General features: G+C 36.9%; 1 protein-coding gene across 8 annotated transcripts in view; it reads left to right on the plus strand.

The window, feature by feature from the left end:
* SYNRG (synergin gamma) overlaps nt 1-20775 on the plus strand; it is an 84782-nt gene that overhangs the window by 32632 nt on the left and 31375 nt on the right. For 6 of the 8 annotated variants that reach the window (XM_069482302.1, XM_069482303.1, XM_069482305.1 and 3 more), the window contains exons 7-15: nt 118-420; nt 1343-1576; nt 2527-2604; nt 4461-4657; nt 5185-5433; nt 6446-6579; nt 12913-13031; nt 13234-13296; nt 18517-19458. In XM_069482302.1, the coding sequence (XP_069338403.1) occupies nt 118-420; nt 1343-1576; nt 2527-2604; nt 4461-4657; nt 5185-5433; nt 6446-6579; nt 12913-13031; nt 13234-13296; nt 18517-19458 (2319 nt within the window). The remainder of the gene's footprint in view (nt 1-117; nt 421-1342; nt 1577-2526; nt 2605-4460; nt 4658-5184; nt 5434-6445; nt 6580-12912; nt 13032-13233; nt 13297-18516; nt 19459-20775) is intronic. The other 2 variants (XM_069482309.1, XM_069482310.1) reach the window with 1 other exon arrangement.

A 20775-nucleotide genomic window follows, 5' to 3' on the forward strand; every position in this document is an offset into this window, starting at 1 on the left:
GCTCACCTCCACTTTTCATGTTTCAGTGTATTATTTTGGAATTGTGCTACATCTTAATTTCTTTTTCCCTGTTGATTTTCATTTCTGCGTGTTTCATTGCCATTTTCCATTTTGCAGATTGTCCCACATCATCTCATTCTACTAAAACTGTCTCCCCATCACCTGCCTTTCTTGACGAAGAAGAATTCAGTGACTTTATGCAGGGGCCTGTTGAAGTTCCCCCATGTGGGCCTTCCTCTTCGTCCCAGCCCTTTCAATCTTTCCACCCCACCACCCCACTTGGCCAGTTGCATGCACAGAAGGCTGGGGCACACCCTCTCCCTCCAGGTCAGATTCCAGTGTCTTTTGCCTTACACGGTGTCCCCGGGCAAATTCCTTATTTCTCTACTGCTTCAGCCTCACACAATGTACAGAAAGCAGGTAACTCCTAGCATTGTTAATGAAAATATTCTTAAGATATCCTGGAATAATGTATTTCTGTTATATAAGTAGAATAATACAGTGATATTGACAAAGAAACATGTACATGAATGTATGAGTACTGTTGAAATTCTGTTGAAATTCACCAAAATAAGAGTCTTAATTTTTTAAGTTCTAGAGTCTTCACATTCCAGAAAGGCAATTTTAAAACTTTTGCTCCTAAATTAGGAGCAATTTGGACCACCTTAGAACTTTAAAAACAAACTGATTTCTCAAGAAGATTACTTTTTTTTTTGAGAAATTCACCAGTATCATTTTCTGAAAAATAATGAGGTAGGGAAAGCTACTTTTTCTGGTTCAGTGACAGAGCACTTGGGGCAGAAGCCTAGCTCATTCATTTACTACCAGTTTTCCTTGGACAGATCTTTAAACATTTCTATACCTTTGTTTTTATTATATATGAAATAATAGGGCAGCTACTCACTCTGGCTTGAGACATAGCACAGTGCTGGGAGCGATCTTGGCAGACATGTACTTAGTCCAAACTTACTCATTTGGTAGACATGGAAACAGACCCAGAGGTTATGTTACTGGCCAGAGGCCTTCCATGTAGCTAGTGAAAGTGTCTATATCTTATGTAGGTCACCAGATTTCTAAGGTGTAATACTCCTTCCACTATACTGTTCTACCTACTATCTCATAGAATTCTTGAGAATCACAGTAGATAATTATGTTTGACTTCTCCAAAATCTCCAAAGTGTTTTGAGTCCTCTACAAATGTGTAGTGATTGAATTATTTCAAGGTTCACATTATATGTGGCAGAGCCTTCCCTTTAGAAAGAATATGGGGGTGGAAATGGATGATTGAAAAGATTGGAAATATGCAGTTACATACAAATAATCCTTCATGCTGTTTGTTTAGGCCCTTCCTTGGAAGAGAAGCTCATAGTATCTTGTGATATAAGTACATCTGGGCAGGAACAAATTAAATTAAATACTTCTGAAGTTGGGCACAAAGGCCTAGGCCCAGGTTCCAGTAAGAACCATCCCAGTTTAACGGCCAGTAACGGGGGTGCTGTAGATGGATGTGTAAGTGGTACCACCACTGCAGAGGCAGAAAAGGCTTCAGACCAAAACCTGTCAAATGAAGAGAGTGGTGAGCTCATGAAACATTCAGCAAAAAGTTTGTTTAACCAAATGTCGCTCAAATGCTAACACCTAAAGCATTTATCTTTAAATGAATGCTGCTTAATTTTGCTTGAAATATATTTAATGCATTCCTTTCTCCAATTAACCCCTAAGATTTTGCTCTGAATTCTTTCCACACACTTACTCCTTTTCAAAAAATGATTTTGATAACCAGTTTTCTTAATCAGAATCATTTCTGATTTAAAATTTCCTTTCCTTTTATTTTATAAAAGCTCTCTTTTTTCTCCCTTACACTTTCTATTCTTCCATAAAGATTAAAAAGTTAAAATATAACTGGAAAAGTCACCAATGAGAATATAATTTTGCTTTCTGTGAAATAAATCGTATTGCACTACTGCCTTAAAAGATCAAAATTTTATAAACTCAACTTGCAGAGATGAATTAGAATGTGGGCAGCCTAGGAGGCAAACTTTTGGAGGATATTTTACTGTACCAAAAAACTCCAAAAGTCTTATATATCTAAGGCAGCAGTATCATATTTAGGTTAAAAAAAAAAAAAGACTTTGCAAAGAGGCATTATTAAAAGCTGCAAGTGAAGCTTGGACAGTTAAATTTTTTTACGTATATAATTTTAAAATCATCTGTCATGCTTTTTCCTTCAATTTGTAATACGTGTGAAATGATGCGAGCCTCATGTGATTTAGAAGATTGATTTGGTATGCTTTAGTCTTTCTTTAATTTACTCTTTAGGGAATAATGTACAAGAATTGTTTAGAAACCAAATATTTTATCCTGAATCAAAGACCAGATCGGGGGAAAAAACACAAATATTTTAGTTGTATTGGTGACTTTTTTTTAGTGTCTCCAACCAGTGTTGTTCTTTATAAAATACCATGACTGTGACTTCCCCATCCTCTCCATGGACCATTGTATATATTAATGTTCCTTATCTTCCAGGTGTGGGAGTATTTCCTTCACAAGATCCTGTTCAGCCCAGAATGCCTCCTTGGATTTATAATGAGAGTTTGGTTCCAGGTAAAAAAGCTTCTTTGCCCAGAATACCCATCTGTATATTTGGCTTTAAAATTGTAAATATTTACTGTTGTGGTTACAAAATAGGCAGAAGGAATCATCGCTTTCCTCTTTTTTTCTGAAAGAGCACAGAAAATTAAATAGATCTAGCGTTTCTTAAGATTGCCTCATGTATGGAATAGCTATATAAATGCAGGAAAAATGTTTTGCTTTAATGTTTTATTGACCATCATAATACTTTTATTTCTGAAAGCTTTCTTAGATTTATCATGCTTAAAAGACATTATCAAATATTTCAGAGATTATTAATAACTAATCAAGAATTGTACCAGTATGCTTAATATAATTTTCTGAATTCTTAATTAGTTTATATTTTTTTAAATATTCTTTTTATGACATATTTGTCATGTGAAAGAATGACAAATATATGAAGTGAAAGACCACATAGCATCTTTTTCTGCATTGACAGGTGGTATTCACTTTTATCTTTATGCATATTAGTATTACCACTAAGCCCCCAAAAAATCACTAAAATGCATTTTGTGATAGTACTCAATTGATACAAGGAAATAGTCTATTTAAGCCATGATTGATGTGCATAGAATAACTATTACAGCAGCATGTATTAACTTTAATTTATTATAACTTGTTCCATTTATCGTATAATACTTTGCCAATACCTTGAAAACTGAAGGTAACTTTCATCTTCAGTTTTCTAGGTCGGTCATAGACTAAAGTTTTTCTGCATTTGATTAAATATTAATAAAACTCATTCAAGATTTCTGTAGTTGAACTTCTTTTTGAAAGAAACTGGTAATGTCTACTTTATGTCATAATCACATAATTGGAAGGCTAATCATTCCCAAAACCATATGGGACTTCAATTGTACATAAAAATAATAGATTTTCTTCCAGCTACCTATTAGATAGTTTGTATCTTCTTTGTCTTCAAGCCAGACAGGTCTAGACCTTGGTATATTTTGGAGTTTTATCCATTATCCGCCAATTTGTATTTCTTTCTCTCTCGTCCTTCCCAACATATATGTATACATACTTTCCTAGTCAAAATATGTGTTATTATGGCCAGCCTATTAACCTACAGTTCATATTTATAATCCTAGATGTAAAATTTTTGTTTTAAACATTTTTCTGTATCACTTTGCCTTCCTCACTTTCACCCCAACAACAACTAACTAAGCTTGCCAGATTTAGGAAATAACCATACAGCATGCTCAGTTAAATTTGAATTTCAAATAAACAACAAGTAATTGTTTTGTGTAAGTATGTCCCATGCAATATTGACATTCTTTACCACTTTGTCCTTTGGAAAACCAACATTATTGTGAAAAACTCACCAACAGTACCTTCCTTTTTTCAGACACTTGTTCTGCTTCCTCACCTTAACTGAAATCCGGTCTTTCTTTGAAGGCTCTATTTCCATAGCACTTTCACCTATGGTGTTTTCTCTCACAGCCTTTTATTCATTGGGTCGAAAGAGTGGCGTTGGTATAATTCTTGCTTCCTGTTGCTATTTACAAACTGTTCCCACCATTGTTACTCTGCTTCTACCACCTTCACCTTGTTGCAATGTTCTACTGAATTATAAGACTTTATCGTATCGTCTGCTCTAAATCTTTATCTTTAGGACCAAGCTCCAACCTGTCTTCTAAGCTCCAGACTCTAATTGTCTGCTGGATATTCGCACTAGAATATCTTTTCAGGAATTCAAACCCTGATGTGGCTTCAGTTCTATTAAAGCAGTTTGATTTAAGATTATTCTTGTATACCAACAATGACAACAAAAAAGATCAATCACTTGTAATATGTTTACATTTGTAATCTGGTCTTTCCTTTAATAGATTCCTATAAGAAAATTTTAGAAACCACAATGACTCCAACTGGAATAGATACTGCTAAACTTTATCCCATTCTGATGTCATCTGGACTTCCCAGAGAAACTCTTGGACAGATATGGGCCTTAGCTAATCGAACTACACCTGGCAAACTTACTAAAGAAGAACTTTATACCGTTCTCGCCATGATAGCAGTAACACAGGTAGACAATGTTTCTTAAGTTCAGTCAAATAAATTTAGGCTGGGTGTGGTGGCTCATGCCTGTAGTCCTAGTTACTTGGGAGGCTGAGGCAGGAGGATTGCTTGAGACCCAGAGTTGGAAGTTGCAGTGAGCTATGATCATGACACTGTATAACAGCCTGGGCGACAGAGCAAGACCCTGTCTCAAAAAAATAAATAAATAATTTTATTAATATAAATTGAAAGACATGAATCTTTTTTACTACGTTTGTAGAACTCCTTATACATTAAAATTAGATCATTTTCAGGATGCAGTAGTTCAAAAATGTACAGTTTATACAATGTGCATCCTAGCCTAAGTATCAGGTTTACATTAACCTTGTTACTTTTTTCTTGTAGTAAATTCATGATTTTTGGGAAAGTCAGAATGGAAACATATGAAGGCTACAGATTTTACCTTTAGGTCTCTCTTTGCCATATTGAAATTTTATGTGGTTTGCAGTCCACTAAAATGTGTCCATTTTCCTCCTGTTTTTTTTTTTTTTGTAGAGGGGCGTTCCTGCCATAAGTCCTGATGCTTTAAACCAGTTCCCAGCAGCTCCTATTCCAACTTTAAGTGGCTTTCCTATGACTCTGCCTACCCCTGTGAATCAGCCGACTGTGATACCTTCAGGCCCTGCAGGCTCCATGCCCCTCAGCCTGGGACAGCCAGTCATGGGCATTAACATTGTTGGACCAGTGGGTGGAGCTGCAGCCCAGGCTTCTAGTGGCTTCATGCCAACTTACCCTGCAAATCAGGTAAGTGAAGAAACTGTGTGTATTCCAAATAATCCCTAAAAGTGAATCTGTGCACCTTTTTTTTCAGAGATACATAGAGAAGATTGCTGGATTGCGGTGAACATTTGAAGTTGAAATTAAATAGTATTAAAACAATACGAAATTTATATTTTCATTATTTAAAAAACATGAAAATATGTTTTAATCTTAAGATACTTGAATTTTAGCTGAAGATTTATAGTTCTTTATAGTATATACATTTTAAACATCAAACCTAATAAAGTTAGTTGAATTTTTAGGTTGTATCTTTTAAAGAAACTGCTAAACCCAAAATTAGAATACTTCAGTTAGTTTTTTGCTTCTCAGATTAGCAAAACATTTTTTTAAATGTATAATATTTAGTGTCAAAGAAAATGTAGGGGAAAAGTGACTCGTGTGCTCTAGGTTTATTGTTACACCCTGGAAAGACTTCCATGTTATATAATTACCTTTTTGAAAACTACAGAGTTTCAGCCTGAAGAATCTTAACTTTAAAAAAAAAGTATGGAGTAATGTAGTATCAGCTCTATGAAAGAACTTTATAAGTTCTATAAAACAAATGAACTGTTAACAATACTCACTTCTGGAGTGTGGGATTAGGAGTCACTGTTCACGTTTACTTTGTACATGTATGTGATTGGTTATAATGAGCTTGTGTCACTTATGTAATTTACAGACATGCATAAAATGTTTTTTAAAGATGGCAAGCTATCAGTAACCCAGTGAATGTGATTCAGCTCTTTAAAAAATGTATAGATTAACTCTCTAAACTAGTTTTTTACCATTTCTACCAGAGAGTATTTAAAAACACAAAACAGGATTCTTGCCTTAAGCACTTGAGTTGACATTATATCTAAAGCGTGTTCTTCTAAAATTAGGTATTTGTACCTAAATTGAGAAATTTAAAAGGCAGTCTTTGAGGTTGACAGTTGGAGATTTGTTACTTATTTTATCCATTTTATGCTTTTAATTTAAATATCTTCGGTAAACCTAGGTGGTAAAGCCAGAAGAAGATGATTTCCAGGATTTTCAAGATGCCTCTAAGTCAGGATCCCTTGATGACTCATTCAGTGATTTCCAAGAGTTGCCTGCTTCTTCAAAAACAAATAATGCCCAGCATGGAAACAGGTAGAAAAGAGTTGAATATATATAACATTGTATTTAATCATTAAGAAAGAGACATCCACAATAAGAAGTCTAAGTTAAAAAAGTGACTCCTTACTCTAATACTTTCTTTGATTATTCCTTCTTTATTTGTGCTTTTACTCTTCAGACTTCTCTTTGTCCACTTTAAACTTCAGCTTCTACTATTTCTTCCCAATACACACCTGCTTGCCAATATATATATTTTTTGCTTGTACTAAACCTGATTTTATTATAGCTGAGTGCACCTGTGCAGTGATGACTTCAGGTTCTTGTATTAGAGCCTAGTCTTCAACTGTTGAAAAGCTTCTTAGGCAGAGGCACATAATTTTATATTTTTGTAATATAATATTCTGTTGATTTTCCACAGATGTCATAATTTAGAACTCTAAATATTATTTATTCATGTCTCTTATGTTTGACATTACTGGCTTTTAAGCCTTGAGATTTCTGTTTGCATAGATACTTGCATAAACCTCTCTCTAATGTTTTATGTACCTGCTTACCCCTTAGGTATAGTAACTCTGTGGTCCCCAACCCCTGGGCCAAGGACCAGTACCAGTCTGTGGCCTGTTAGGGATCTAGGCGCACCCCCTAGTCCCATCCATCCTTGGAAAAATTGTCTTCCATGAAACTTAGGAAGGGGGCGGGGACACACAGCAGGAGGTGAGCAGGGGGGCGAGCAAGCGAAACTTCATTTATACAGCTGCTCCCCATAGCTCACATCACTGCCTGAGCTCTGCCTCCCTGCCCCCCATCCTGCCCACCCTCACCCCAACCCTCCAATCTCCCCACCCCTGTCTGTGGAAAATTTGTCTTCCATGAAATTGGTCCCTGGTGCCAAAAAGGTTGGGGGCCACTGCTTTGGTCAATATGTCATCAATACTTTTCCATCTCAGTTTTTTTTTTTTTTTTTTTAATATTCAGATACTTCTTCCACATAGTAGAACACACCAGACACCAGAATAAGCAATATGAATTCCTTTGGTTTTATTTTTGGAATTTGTTTTTGTCAGAATACATACTCCATTTCTCTTATGTTCTTGTTTAGACAGTTTCCTTCGTCTCTTCCATTTTAACCAATTGCTTATGTCTTATTCAACTCTTCCTTGTATACACACCGTAACAAGAACTAAGGGATAGGCTATTACAGAGAATTATAAACTAGGAAAAGAGATTATTCTTCTGATTTTAAGAAACATCAAACACATTTAAGTAACATATAGAAGAAACATATCGGCCAGGCATGGTGGCTCATGCCTGTAATCCTAGCACTCTAGGAGGCCAAGGCGGGAGAATCGCTTGAGTTCAGGAGCTCGAGAGCAGACTGAGCAAGAGTGAGATCCTGTCTCTATTAAAAATAGAAAAATTAGCCGGGCATTGTGGCATGCACCTGTAGTCCCAGCTACTCAGGAAGCTGAGGCAGGAGGATCACTTGAGCCTAGGAGTTTGAGGTTGCAGTGAGCTATGATGACACCACTGCACTCTACTCAAGGTAACAGAGCAAGACTCTGTCTCAAAAAAAAAGTAGAAGAAACATGAGAGATTTGAGTACAGAGTACTGGAATTTCCAAGACCACTGCACCAACATGTGTGTTGTTAACCTTATAGACACGTAATCATATTTCTATTCCAGATCTCTTCCTTTAAACAAAGTTTATGGCCGGGCGCGGTGGCTCACGCCTGTAATCCTAGCTCTCTGGGAGGCCGAGGCGGGTGGATCGCTCAAGGTCAGGAGTTCGAGACCAGCCTGAGCAAGAGCGAGACCCCGTCTCTACTAAAAATAGAAAGAAATTATATGGACAACTAAAAATATATATATATATAGAAAAATTAGCCGGGCATAGTGGCGCATGCCTGTAGTCCCAGCTACTCGGGAGGCTGAGGCAGGAGGATTGCTTGAGCTCAGGAGTTTGAGGTTGCTGTGAGCTAGGCTGACGCCACGGCACTCACTCTAGCCTGGGCAACAAAGTGAGACTCTGTCTCAAAAAAAAAAAACAAAGTTTATATGTACCACTGCTATATCTAAGCACCTCTATCTAAATGACCCAAGGCCTTTCAAATTCACTACATAAAATTAAATTCATTGTTTTCCTACTCAAAGCCAAATAAAAATTTGTTAAATCATCATTCTCTTCCTTGGTGAATGGTGTCACCATATCCAGTCACCAAATTAAAAACATATTGGCTCTGTCCTCTCTCCTTTACCACCATTAACTCTGTCAGCTCTGCCTGGTGTGGAAAAAGCCTTGTGTGATGTTGCTTCTGCCGCATCGCTTGGCTCCTGCCATTTCCCCACAGTTATACTCCAGGCTCTTTCAAGCTTCTGACCTTCACACATTCTGTTTTCTTCAGTCTGCAATACCCTTGCCTGTGCTCTCTATAGGTAATCCTAGTTCCATTTCAAAAATCATCTAAATATAGATAGTTTTTCCTAATTCCTCTCCAGCAATCTGATGATTGCTCCAAGATGAGTTAAGGGCCTCTCTTTCTCTACTGTCACAGTACCTTATGAATATCTGTGCCCTAATTGTAATTATTGGTTTACCTGACTGTTTCTCTTACTAGAGAGTATCTGAAGATAATCTTACATGTTTATGTAGGCAGTGTATATGCCTATGATATGTAATTAATAAAGGTTTGTTGGATGAATATATTATAGCATGTAAGTTATAACCTGAATTTATCAAATTGGTTCATTCCTCTGGGCAAAAACTGTCTCAGTAGATGAAATTAAAATTTGGAGGGAGAAAGTTATAAGATGGCAGCCAGACCTGAGATATATGGGATGTTAGCAATTTTGTACAGCATTATCTCCATGTAATAGTTCACTTGCATATACAGCCATACTTTGCAGGTGTTTCTTTTACATATAGTTCTGATGTGACTATTTCCATGCTTTCCTTGAGTGAAAATATGTTGCTTGTATCTAAGAATCCATACACATTGTTCATTTATTCATTCAACAAATATTTATTTAGCATGTGCTATATACCAGGCTGGGGTAGGCACGAGAAATACAGAAGAAAAAACCACAATTCCTGCTCTAAAGAATCTTAGTTTAATCTGGGTATTTATATTATCTAGTAAAACTCTCTTAGGATTAGTTGTTGAATGTGTGTGTGTGTTATGTATATGTGTGTGTGTGTGTGTGTGTGTGTGTGTGTAATGAATTCCCTAGTTTATGGTGCTCTGTATTCCATATTGTGAGTTTGTTTTAAAAGGAGATGTGTTGTGGGCACGGTGGCTTGCACCTGTAATCCAAGCACTTTAGGAGGCCAAGGTGGGAGGATCACTGAGGCCTCTATAAAAAATTTTAAAAAAAAAGGTGTTAAATTATCATGTAAATAGCTAAGCCTAGGTGAGACCACTTTGCATGGTATTTTTAAGCAGAAAATGGGCGTTATTTGTCAGAGGAGATGAAAAGGCAAGTAAGGCATTCGGAGTAGACTGGGATGGAGAACGTTGTTCATCTGTGAGAAAATGACGTTAGTTAAGGGCAGCACCAGTTGTGGGATGCCTTATGACTTATGACAATCCATAAGGCATTTCAGGAATAAGAAGTGGCATGATGAAAGTGATGCTTGCTGCTGTGTGTGGGGTAAATTCAATTGCCACGGTAATCCTGTTGTGAGATGATGAGAGATGCTCTGGGTTTAAAGTTATAGACACTGAACAGTTTATATCTGAGAAATTGGTGAGACTTGGTGTGTAACTGGATATCAAAGGGGAGATGGCAGTTGAGCCTGCACCTAAGGCATGAAGGGGTTCTGGAAGGCAACAACATCATGCAGTTGTCCATCCAGAAAATACTGTGTGCCAGGCACTGGGCAGCCTGGAATAATCAACAAGGCAGACATGGGACATAGAAGATAGAAAAGTTCAAAAGGGGCCAGGCACGGTGGCTCACACCTGTAATCCCAGCACTTTAGGAGGCTAAGATGGGAGGATGGTTTTTTGTTTTGTTTTTTGGAGACAAAGGTTCCCCCTGTCACCCTAGGTACCATGCAGTGGCATCATCATAGCTCATTGCAACCTCAAACTCCTGGGCTCAAACAGTCCTCCCACCTCAGCCTGCCAGAGTGCTAAGATTACAGGCGTGAGCCTGGGAGGATCGTTTGAGGCCAGGAGTTCAAGACTAGCCTGGGCAACATATCAAGACCCCATCTCTACAAAAAATAGGAAAATAAGCTGGGTGTGATGACATGTGCCTGTAGTCCCACCTTCTCGGGAGGCTGAGGCAGGAGGATCAGTTGAGCCCAGGAGTTGAAGCCTCTAGTGAGCTATGATCATGCCACTGCACTCCAGCTTAGGCAACAGAGTGAGACCCTATCTATAAAAAAGAAAATTTAAAAAAATTTTGTTTTAAAAAAAGAAGAGTTCAGAAAGGGTTAAGGTATAGGAGTTTGGGATTGGTTAGTTTGTTTTACTTTGCTGAGATTAAAATATTTCTTTTTAAATGTGTATATTTAGCAAGGTGAGCAACTAAGTAAAACCATCTACCACAGCCATATGGAGTGATTATAAAACAGTAATGGATTCACTAGAGAAATAGCAAAATACTTTTTTTGGTGGCCAAATTCTTCAATAATCTTACCTTTCAATAGAATGCAGGTTCTTAAATTTAAAAAAAAAATATGCTTGTCTTGCTTTAGTACTTTCATTAGTATTAAAGAGTAGAAATAACTTTCCATGTTTGGAATGTATAATAACTACTATATATAACTGGTATAAACACTTGCAGTGGTTTTTTAAATAATAACTTCAGAGAAAGAACTGGAATGAAATAGAGTCTGAGTCATAGCTTTTCTTGAATAGAATTTTATTTTGTTGATTTTAATCAGCAGTACTTCGTTACTCTGAAGATCCTCTGATTTTTCCCAATTCTGTGAATATAATTTGAAAATTAATAATATTAAATTAAATGTCACATTTAATGGAAAGATGTTACCAATGAGCTTTGAAAGAACATAGCTAAAGTCAGAGGGTCATGTTCTAATAAAACAAATAGATCATTGAACATTGTATTAATAGTTTTTTTCCTAAGACACTAATTACCTTTATCCCCATGTAGCATTCTGTACAGTGAGCTTAAAGTTTAATTCATTATAGAATTTTTAAAAAATCAACCTATAATGTACAGATGATGACCTCTTAAATTTGTCAAGATCAGATATGTAGTAGCTGTTTGGTAGTGATGTGAAATTATAATATTTACCGGCATTAAGTCCTAAAGCATTGTGTACCCCTATTAGCATGCAGGTGCTAGAGCCTGGTTTTTACCTTGTAGGCCACTGATAAGAAGATTTAAATGACTGTGGAAAGATTTTTGCTCCAGGGCAAAGAACTCAATAGAATCCATTTATATAACTTGTGTGTATGGTATTGAATGACACAAACTAGTGGTGGAATGATGTAGTCATTCATATGTAAAGGTGGTTCTTCCTAGGAGCTGCCTGGGTCTGATAAGGAAAGCAGAGTGGGGGGAAATGCTTTTATAGGATGTGTTTAAGCCTTCCAAGAATTACCCCCACAGATACTACTCATTACACTATTTTCCCATCCAGCGAGAAATATGTCCACAGGCAAAAGTATCTTTATCTAATTTTGAAGTGATTGTTGTTTTACTACAAAGAAAGCTTCTGGAATCACTGATGTGATCCTTGTAAAAATGCAAATTGTATTAACTCCACTGCTACATATCAGATGTATGAACTTCTGCCAGTAAGCAATGCAATATGATCAAAAGAAAAACAATTTTCATCTCGGTTTGAGCAACATTTCATAAATAGATTTTTATGTTAGCTCTTCCACCTCTGCACTCTGAACCTATTTGAGAGAATAATTTATATGAAGATTAACATCATTTATTTTAAAATATTGTGTATACATATTTGGAACAGTTCACTTTTGCAGTTTTATGGACCATAAGTTAAAATTGCAAGAGGTCATCATTCTTTTGTAATCTGTGTCCAGTGCCATTCTAATTGTTAGTATGGCTTAAAGAGATGCTTAGACAGCATGGATCCTTACCCTTCTTCAATTAATCTAGAAAAAAATTACTGCTTGCATGTTATTTTCATTTTTTCCCCCAAGAAAAGGGACATCGTTTTTAGTCATTTATGGTTGGGGTGTGTGTGTGTGTGTGTGTATAGAAACTGAGTGTGTGTGTGTGTGTGTAGTTTCTGACTTTTAAAGCAGAGAGCCATGAGCTTTAACTAGGTACCTGTTTGTCATTTTAATTCTAAGCTCCTATTTGATAGTAAGGAAAGGATTCGATGTTGTGGTCATTGAGACATGTTTCTTTTTCCCTTTCAGTGCCCCTTCTTTGTTGATGCCACTTCCTGGAACTAAAGCATTGGCTTCAATGGATAAATATGCTGTTTTTAAAGGAATTGCAGCTGACAAGTCTTCTGAAAATACTGTTCCACTTGGAGGTAAAAAACAGTTTGTAAATTCATAAACCTATGAATGTAACATTAAATCGTATGAATCTTTAAGTGCTGGCCTTTTATGTTAAAGGTGTAAAATGCTTTTAGTACCTGTTAAGTATGTTCTGTTAACTCAATCTGCGTTACTTCCTTGAGCTTTGATCTCAGGGTGCCTAACCTTAACTGAGCCTCTGTCTTTCCATTCTAGAGCATGGTGATAAATACAGTGCTTTCAGAGAACTGGAGCAGACAACAGAGAATAAACCTTTAGGTAAGTTTTTGGATAAATTATTTCCCTTTTTTATAAAAGAGATTTTTGTTGATGGTTCTTTCAGTGATATTCCTGAACATTCCTCATTTTATTTTCTTTGTGTGCATGTGTGTGTTTAGGAGAAAAAAACTGAATGGATAAAATAATATGGTATGGTAGTGATGTTTATGATAGATATTCAAACTACCAATATTTTCAAAAAACCTTAATTGGTAGCTACTATGTTTAATAAACTGAGTGGGGGGATTATCTTGTGGAGGAGGAGTAGGACTTTTTGTGGCTCTGGAAATGATAAGAAGGCAAATGTGGTTTAGTTATTGGGAATTATTTTCTTTTTTTTTTTTTTTTTTTTTTTTTTTTTTTTGAGACAGAGTCTCTCTCTGTTGCCCAGGCTAGAGTGAGTGCCGTGGCGTCAGCCTAGCTCACAGCAACCTCAAACTCCTGAGCTCAAGCGATCCTCCTGTCTCAGCCTCCCGAGTAGCTGGGACTACAGGCATGCGCCACTATGCCCGGCTAATTTTTTTTTTATATATATTTTTAGCTGTCCATATAATTTCTTTCTATTTTTAGTAGAGATGGGGTCTCGCTCTTGCTCAGGCTGATCTCGAACTCCTGAGCTCAAACGATCCGCCCACCTCGGCCTCCCAGAGTGCTAGGATTACAGGCGTGAGCCACCGCGCCCGGCCGGGAATTATTTTCTAAAATTTAGAGCAAACCCCAAATCCATGTAATTTCCTCTGAAGATAGTACATTCCCTTTCGCTGGAAGCCTGCAAGTCAAGTTAGATTCCTGTGTCAAATGAGAACTGTGACTGCTTTAACTTATTGTAGTGTTCAGCAAGACTTGAACTGTTGGCAGTGCAGCAATCTGTGGACTGCAAGAGGCTACAACTAGTCTTTTACTTTTCAAGATTTTTTTTCTGTTACTGTTGTGGCACCTTGCACTATTTTCTTTTTTTAAAATTTTTCAATCTTTGGAAAGAAAACATTTTAGAATAATGTCATTAAAAACAGCTCTGATAAGGCAGGGTCACAACTGCATATCACAAAGCAGGTATGAGATATTTTACCTGCACAGGGGTGTGATGTGGTACTATCTTACTATCTGTAATACTGGAGGATACAATTAAAAAGGCATTATGTGAGACTTGAGTCTACTTTCCAGCAGTGGGCCCAGAGAATGGTATGACACAGCTCTGGTAAAGAAATGCCCCTCCCCTCTGAGATAGGATTTCCTTCGTTAGTTACACAAGTATAGGTACTCACTTCTCATGAACATCAGCTAAAAATCATTTTTAAAAAACCAAAACATTGGATTCCTGCAAAGATGACCAAGTAGAGGCAAGCAAGACTCAACCTAACTAGTATTTTACCAAATCCATCCTGTTTGAATGGTGAGAGCTCCACTGAAGAAAGGGGATGCCAAGTAACACTTCAAAGCTTCAGACAACAACCAAAACACAGCATCATTTCAAACAGAAGCAGTAGCCAAACAGTGCTCCCTTGATACGTTCAAGGATGCTGGCATCATTATTTAATCATCCACTCACTCATCCAGGAAGAAGGGGAGATCAGTTACTATACTTTGCTTGTATTCAACTCAGTTACCTCTTCACAAGATTTTCAAGATTGGCTATAATTTAATGAGAAAGATAAAGAGAGAGAGAGGTTTAGGTGCATGTGTGGTTACCATCTCTAATAGAAGGACTTATGGTGAAAGGGAATATAGAATGATAATTTGAGAGCCATATATGTAAAAACTGCAAGTTATGATTGTGGTTAAATCCTGCTATAGACATGAGGTGTAGAGTTTAGATAATGCATAGGTCAAATTATGTTCTCCAAAGCTGAACTGTGCATGCTATGAAATGTATATACTCTAATGAGGATTTCCTTCTGGGAGCAGTACCATATTCTACCTTTATGTACTAAATGCTCAAACTTGGGACATCCTTCAATAATCATTTATTTCTACCTTTTGCTTAGGGTGGGGGAGATAAATAAGGTAAGCATGGTTGAAACTGTACTACTTGGTTGGATGTGGTGGCTCACGCCTATAATCTCAGCATTTTGGGAGGCTGAGGCGGGAGGATCGCCTGAGGCCAGGAGTTTGAGACCAGCCTAGGCAACATAGTGAGACCCCATCTCTACAAAAAACTTTTTAAAAAATTAGACAGACATGGTGGCACACGCCTGTAGCCTCAGCTACTCAGGAGGCTGAAGCGGAATGATCCCTCCTTGAGCCCAGGAGTTGGAGGCTGCAGTGAGCTATGATCACACTGGCTTCACTCCAGCCTGAGTGACAGAGCAAGACCCTGTCTCTGAAAAAAGAAAGAAAGAAACTGCTCAAAAGCCAGGCATGTTGGCATGTGCCTGTAGTCCCAGCTACTCAAGAGGCTGAGATAGGAGGATCGTTTGAGCCTAGGAGTCAAGTCCAGTCCCAGATTATTGTCATTTTTGTTTGTTTGCTTTCATTCTTACCTTTTTTTTTCTTTTTTTCTTTTTATTTTTTTGAGACGGGGTCTTGCTATGTGGCCCAGGTTGGACTTGAACTCCAGGTGCAAGTGATCCTCCTTCCTCAGCCTGGGGTAGCTGGGTCTATAGGCTAATGTCATTGCATCCAGCATCATTCCTATCTTAACTTTAATTCTAAGGTCTTCCAAGTAGGGTTGCCAGCTTTGTTCATTTTAGGAGAATGTGTTTTATTTTCTTAAATTGTGTATCTTTTTTATATTCTCATTAAAAATGCATTGGCTAGCATTGAATGTATGAGTTAAGAAAAAAATTTTAAAAATTAAGAAAAAATACATTGGCTTGACTTCATCAAAGTATGTTAATATCTTAGAATTTATGAACAATTTTATAGTATTGTGTTCAGAGCTGTCGGTTTTCTTAGGTTACTGAATGGTAGAGTTTAATATTTCCTTTTTTCTACCTCTTACAGTTCAAGCCATAAATTAAAGTAAATGAGTAAAAGATTCTATATAGAGCAAAAAGTATTCTCTTTTGAGATTTTGGGGCCCTAAAAACTGACAGAGAGGGAAACTTAAAAGAATTCAGAAGTTAGCTGAAAAACCACCTATGAAATAGTATGCTTAATGTGCCTTCTGATAGGCAGGCTTCCAATGGCAGCAATTCATTTATTTGCCAAGAAATTCCCTTTGTTTTTGAACTTGTAAACCCACCCATTTTTATTTCCTTTTAACCCTTTCACTCAGCTTACATTTCTAACGGAAAAGTTTACAATTTATCAGTAAGTTTAGTTTGCTGTGTGATTTTTCTTTTCAAATAACAAAGCAAAACTTGTCAATTTCACAGAGAATTCAGTTTAAAATTTAGGCTATGATAAAATTGACTGCTTATCACCCTTTCATTTCCAGAAGTAATACAAATATAATCAGTGATATACTTAATCTAAAAATCTAGGATGATTTTGAAAAATTGTATAACCGTTTCTCCTGTCTATTTGTGAAATTGACGTTAGTTTTGTTGGTAGTATGTCTTATAAACATAAATTACGGGAAATCTGAATGCCATTCCTCTCTTTCTAAAATTTCCCTAATATTAGATGGATTAGATAGATTTCTCTGTGATGAATTATACTGGTCAATTGGTCAAGTATCTAACATTAGGAGGAAAACTCAGCTTGTATTATTTTCAATGCTTTTCTTCATCTGGTATTTCAAAGAATATATCATAAGTGCAGTATATTTAAAGCCTGCATTATTTTACATGACAATTTTAAGAATTGGATTTTTGTTTTAAATACATTTTTATGATTTGTGTGCTTCTACCTCTCACTGTTAGGGAAAAACAGAATTTTTAAAATGGGTGAAGAAATTAAAGCTTATATCTTAATTTATAAATCACCAGAAATGGCAGTCATATTTTTTAATAAGTAATGTTGGTTGGTATAGCTACACTTATATTTGGTTCATCTCTGGTTTTCATTACCTAGTATAGCTGAGTAGATTTTATGGTAGACCTTTAAATGCTATTAGAAAACTGGATTCATCTGTATCCTAACATCATACCTGCAAGTAAAGAATAGAAACCATTTTTAGGAATCATGGGCCCAGATTTTTATCAGCGTCTTAACTGAGTCTATTTAACTATTCATGAGACATATGTAAGTACCTATTTTCTCTAACCAAGAAATAAAAATATAAAATTCTATCAGTAACCCCCTCCTCAGAGTAGCACAATATAAACAAAGGTTTAAATCATATCCTCTGAAACTTAATGGAGTTGGTATTTATTCACATCCCTTTGAATTTTAATAAACAAGAATAAGTGCTCATTGGTCAAAAATTTCATCAAAAGTTCCCTTTAAATTAATGCCTCCGTATACTTGAGTAAGACCATATAGTATCTAATGTTATTCTTAAAGTGCCTAGTTGAACCAAGTGTTGTATATATTGAATATTAGATGTAAGATTTCTCATAACGCTTCATTGATACCTCTGATTTTGTTTTTTTTTTTTTTTTACCATGTAACATGTTTTATCTTTAAAAGGGGTGTGTGTGTGTGTATTTTTTTTTTTTTTTTTTGGAGACAGGGTCTGGCTCTGTTGCCCAGGTTAGAGTGTGGTGGCATCATCATAACTCACTGCAACCTCAAACTCCTGGGCTGAAGCAGTCCTCTTGCCTAAGCCTCTGAGTAGCTTGGACTGCAGGTGTGCGCCACCACACCTGTCTAATTTTTTTATACAGGGTCTCACTGTGTCGCCCAGGCTGGTCTCAAACTCCTGCCCTCAAGCTATCCTCCCACCTCAGCCTCCCAAAGTGCTAGGATTCCAGGCATGAGCCACTGCATTCAGTCAAAGGGCCAATATTTTAACACGCCTCTCTTCAGGAACCTCCAGCACCTATTTTTTATTCTATTCTATGCTTGGCTAGCTAGCCATAGGAGCAAAACAAGTTGAGACCAGTGCTTTTGGCCAGGTGAAGGATCTGGAGCTGGGGGAGATACCACACTAAAAGCTTGAGCAAATGATCATGATACTGTTAGTTACTCTCAGTTTGATTTCTGTTTATTTCAGTATCACTAGACTTCAATGTGGAAATAACCATGTAGTTGAATAGCATTTTAACTGTAACTGAGTAATGTCAAGCCAGTGGAAAAAAGTCAATCAAATTATGCTTGCAATTTAATATGCTGCGCATTATGTCATTTTCAGTTCAGCATTCCTATTCATTTGATTGCGTTTTTTTCTTTCAGGAGAAAGCTTTGCAGAATTCAGATCTGCTGATGATGGTTTCACCGATTTTAAAACAGCCGATAGTATATCACCACTAGAGCCACCAACAAAAGACAAAACTTTTCCAGCATCCTTCCCCTCAGGAACTATACAACAGAAACAACAAACACAAGTGAAAAATCCTCTGAACTTAGCAGACCTAGATATGTTTTCCTCAGTTACTTGCAGCAGCGAGAAACCATTATCTTTTTCAGCTGCATTTAGCACATCAAAATCAGGTTCCACACAACCACAGCCAACAGGTTCTGCTGCAACTACGACAGCATTGGCATCAACTAAAACTTCTAGTTTGGCTGATGATTTTGGAGAATTCAACCTTTTTGGGGAATATTCTAGTCTTGCATCGGTTGGGGAGCAGGATGACTTTGCAGATTTTATGGCTTTCAGTAATAGCTCTATTTCATCTGAGCAAAAGGCAGATGACAAATATGATGCCCTTAAAGAGGAAGCGAGTCCTGTTTCTCTAACCAGCAACATGGGTAGCACAGTGAAGAGTGGACAAAACCCCACGGCTACGTCTACCAAGTACGATGTCTTCAAACAACTTTCTCTGGAAGGATCTGGACTAGGTGTTGAAGACCTGAAAGATAACACTCCTTCAGGAAAAAGCGATGATGATTTTGCTGACTTCCACTCCAGTAAATTTTCTTCCATGAACTCGGACAAATCCCTGGGAGAGAAAGCAGTAGCTTTTAGGCACACCAAAGAAGACTCTGCTTCAGTGAAGTCCTTGGATCTCCCTTCCATTGGTGGCAGCAGCGTTGGCAAGGAGGACTCTGAAGATGCACTCTCTGTTCAGTTTGACATGAAATTGGCTGATGTGGGAGGAGATCTTAAGCATGTCATGTCTGATAGCTCTTTGGATTTACCAACAGTTAGTGGCCAGCATCCTCCTGCCGCAGGTGAGGAATTGGTGAGATTACTCTGGTGATGGTGACATAGATTCAAAGATGATTCTGTGGGTGTTGATTTACATAAGAGTAAGGCTCTGACCCTTTATCTTTATGAATATCTAATAATTAACCTGTTTGTTGCCAGTCTCTTTAAAGCAGTGTTAAATTTGATTCTATGGCTACTTGGATGGCCATATGGATACTATGACTACTGTGGAACTTAGATTGGGTAGCTAAAATATTTTTATTTTTGAAATCTAACACCAACCTAGTATTAGAGGCACATAAAAACCACTGCTAAATGAACCCCACATTGCCAGAAATTTTATTAATATAAAGACTTTTGCAGTATTAGCAATGTTCCTTCATTACTGTGAGTGAAATCAGTGTTTCCCTCTCTGTTTTCCCTCTTTTGGGCATATTTAGCAGCTGCCAATATAGTATTCTGTTTAGTTTACAGAAATCGACTCTTGTTAGGTCAAGAAAGTAAAAATTTCTAACCAGTTGAAGTGCAGCTTGCCACATCCCTTCAAGAGAAGAAGAGGGATACATTTCAGGAACAGGCACAAAATTAAAAAAGAAGAGAAGAGGGAAAGAGCTTATATATGGGTGTTCTGTATGTCAGGGTCTGCAAGGAAGAGGGCATGTGTTGTTAGTGGAATCCAGGTACTGTTTTCAGTGTTAATTCTATTACTGGAAATAATTAAGTTGTAACAAATCTGTAGATGCTAGAATAGGATAACTACTAACTTTCTGATGAAATGTGTGAAAACATCTTATTAGGGAGCCTTCTTTAAATTCTGTGCAAATTTACATGTAGCAGTTTATTCTCTCGTCCACCTTCCTATCATAAAAACTAGATTCCCAAGTGTCTTAGTTTTTGTTTTGTTTTATTTTTTGATATGTATATAGAAAGATAAACCTATTTTGTGGCCTTTAATAATGAGAAATATCTCAGTATTACTGTATTATTCTAGAAAATGTATTACGCATATGAAGGGTTTGGTTTTTTGTTTGGTAACTAGAAAGGGACACATAAGACACTTCCAAGTTTACAGATTCAGGCAGAAATTGTAAAGTACTATAGCTTTTGCATATATATCAAATTGGTAAGTCAGGAAACAAAATTGCATCCATCCTTTAGTGATTGAAATACTGGAGGTATTCTTAAACAGGGTGCTGGATCAGGGGCAAGTTAGCAGAGACATTACACGTTGCTGCTTGCTAAGGTATTTTCCAAGTGTAGTGGACGGTCTAAAGAGCTCCTTGTGCCCTTGGCTGTCTACTTTCTTTTTTTTGTACTTTTCCTCAGAAATTTTCTTAATT

Source organism: Eulemur rufifrons, chromosome 9 (genome assembly GCF_041146395.1).
Source record: "Eulemur rufifrons isolate Redbay chromosome 9, OSU_ERuf_1, whole genome shotgun sequence".
NCBI lineage: Eukaryota > Metazoa > Chordata > Mammalia > Primates > Lemuridae > Eulemur > Eulemur rufifrons.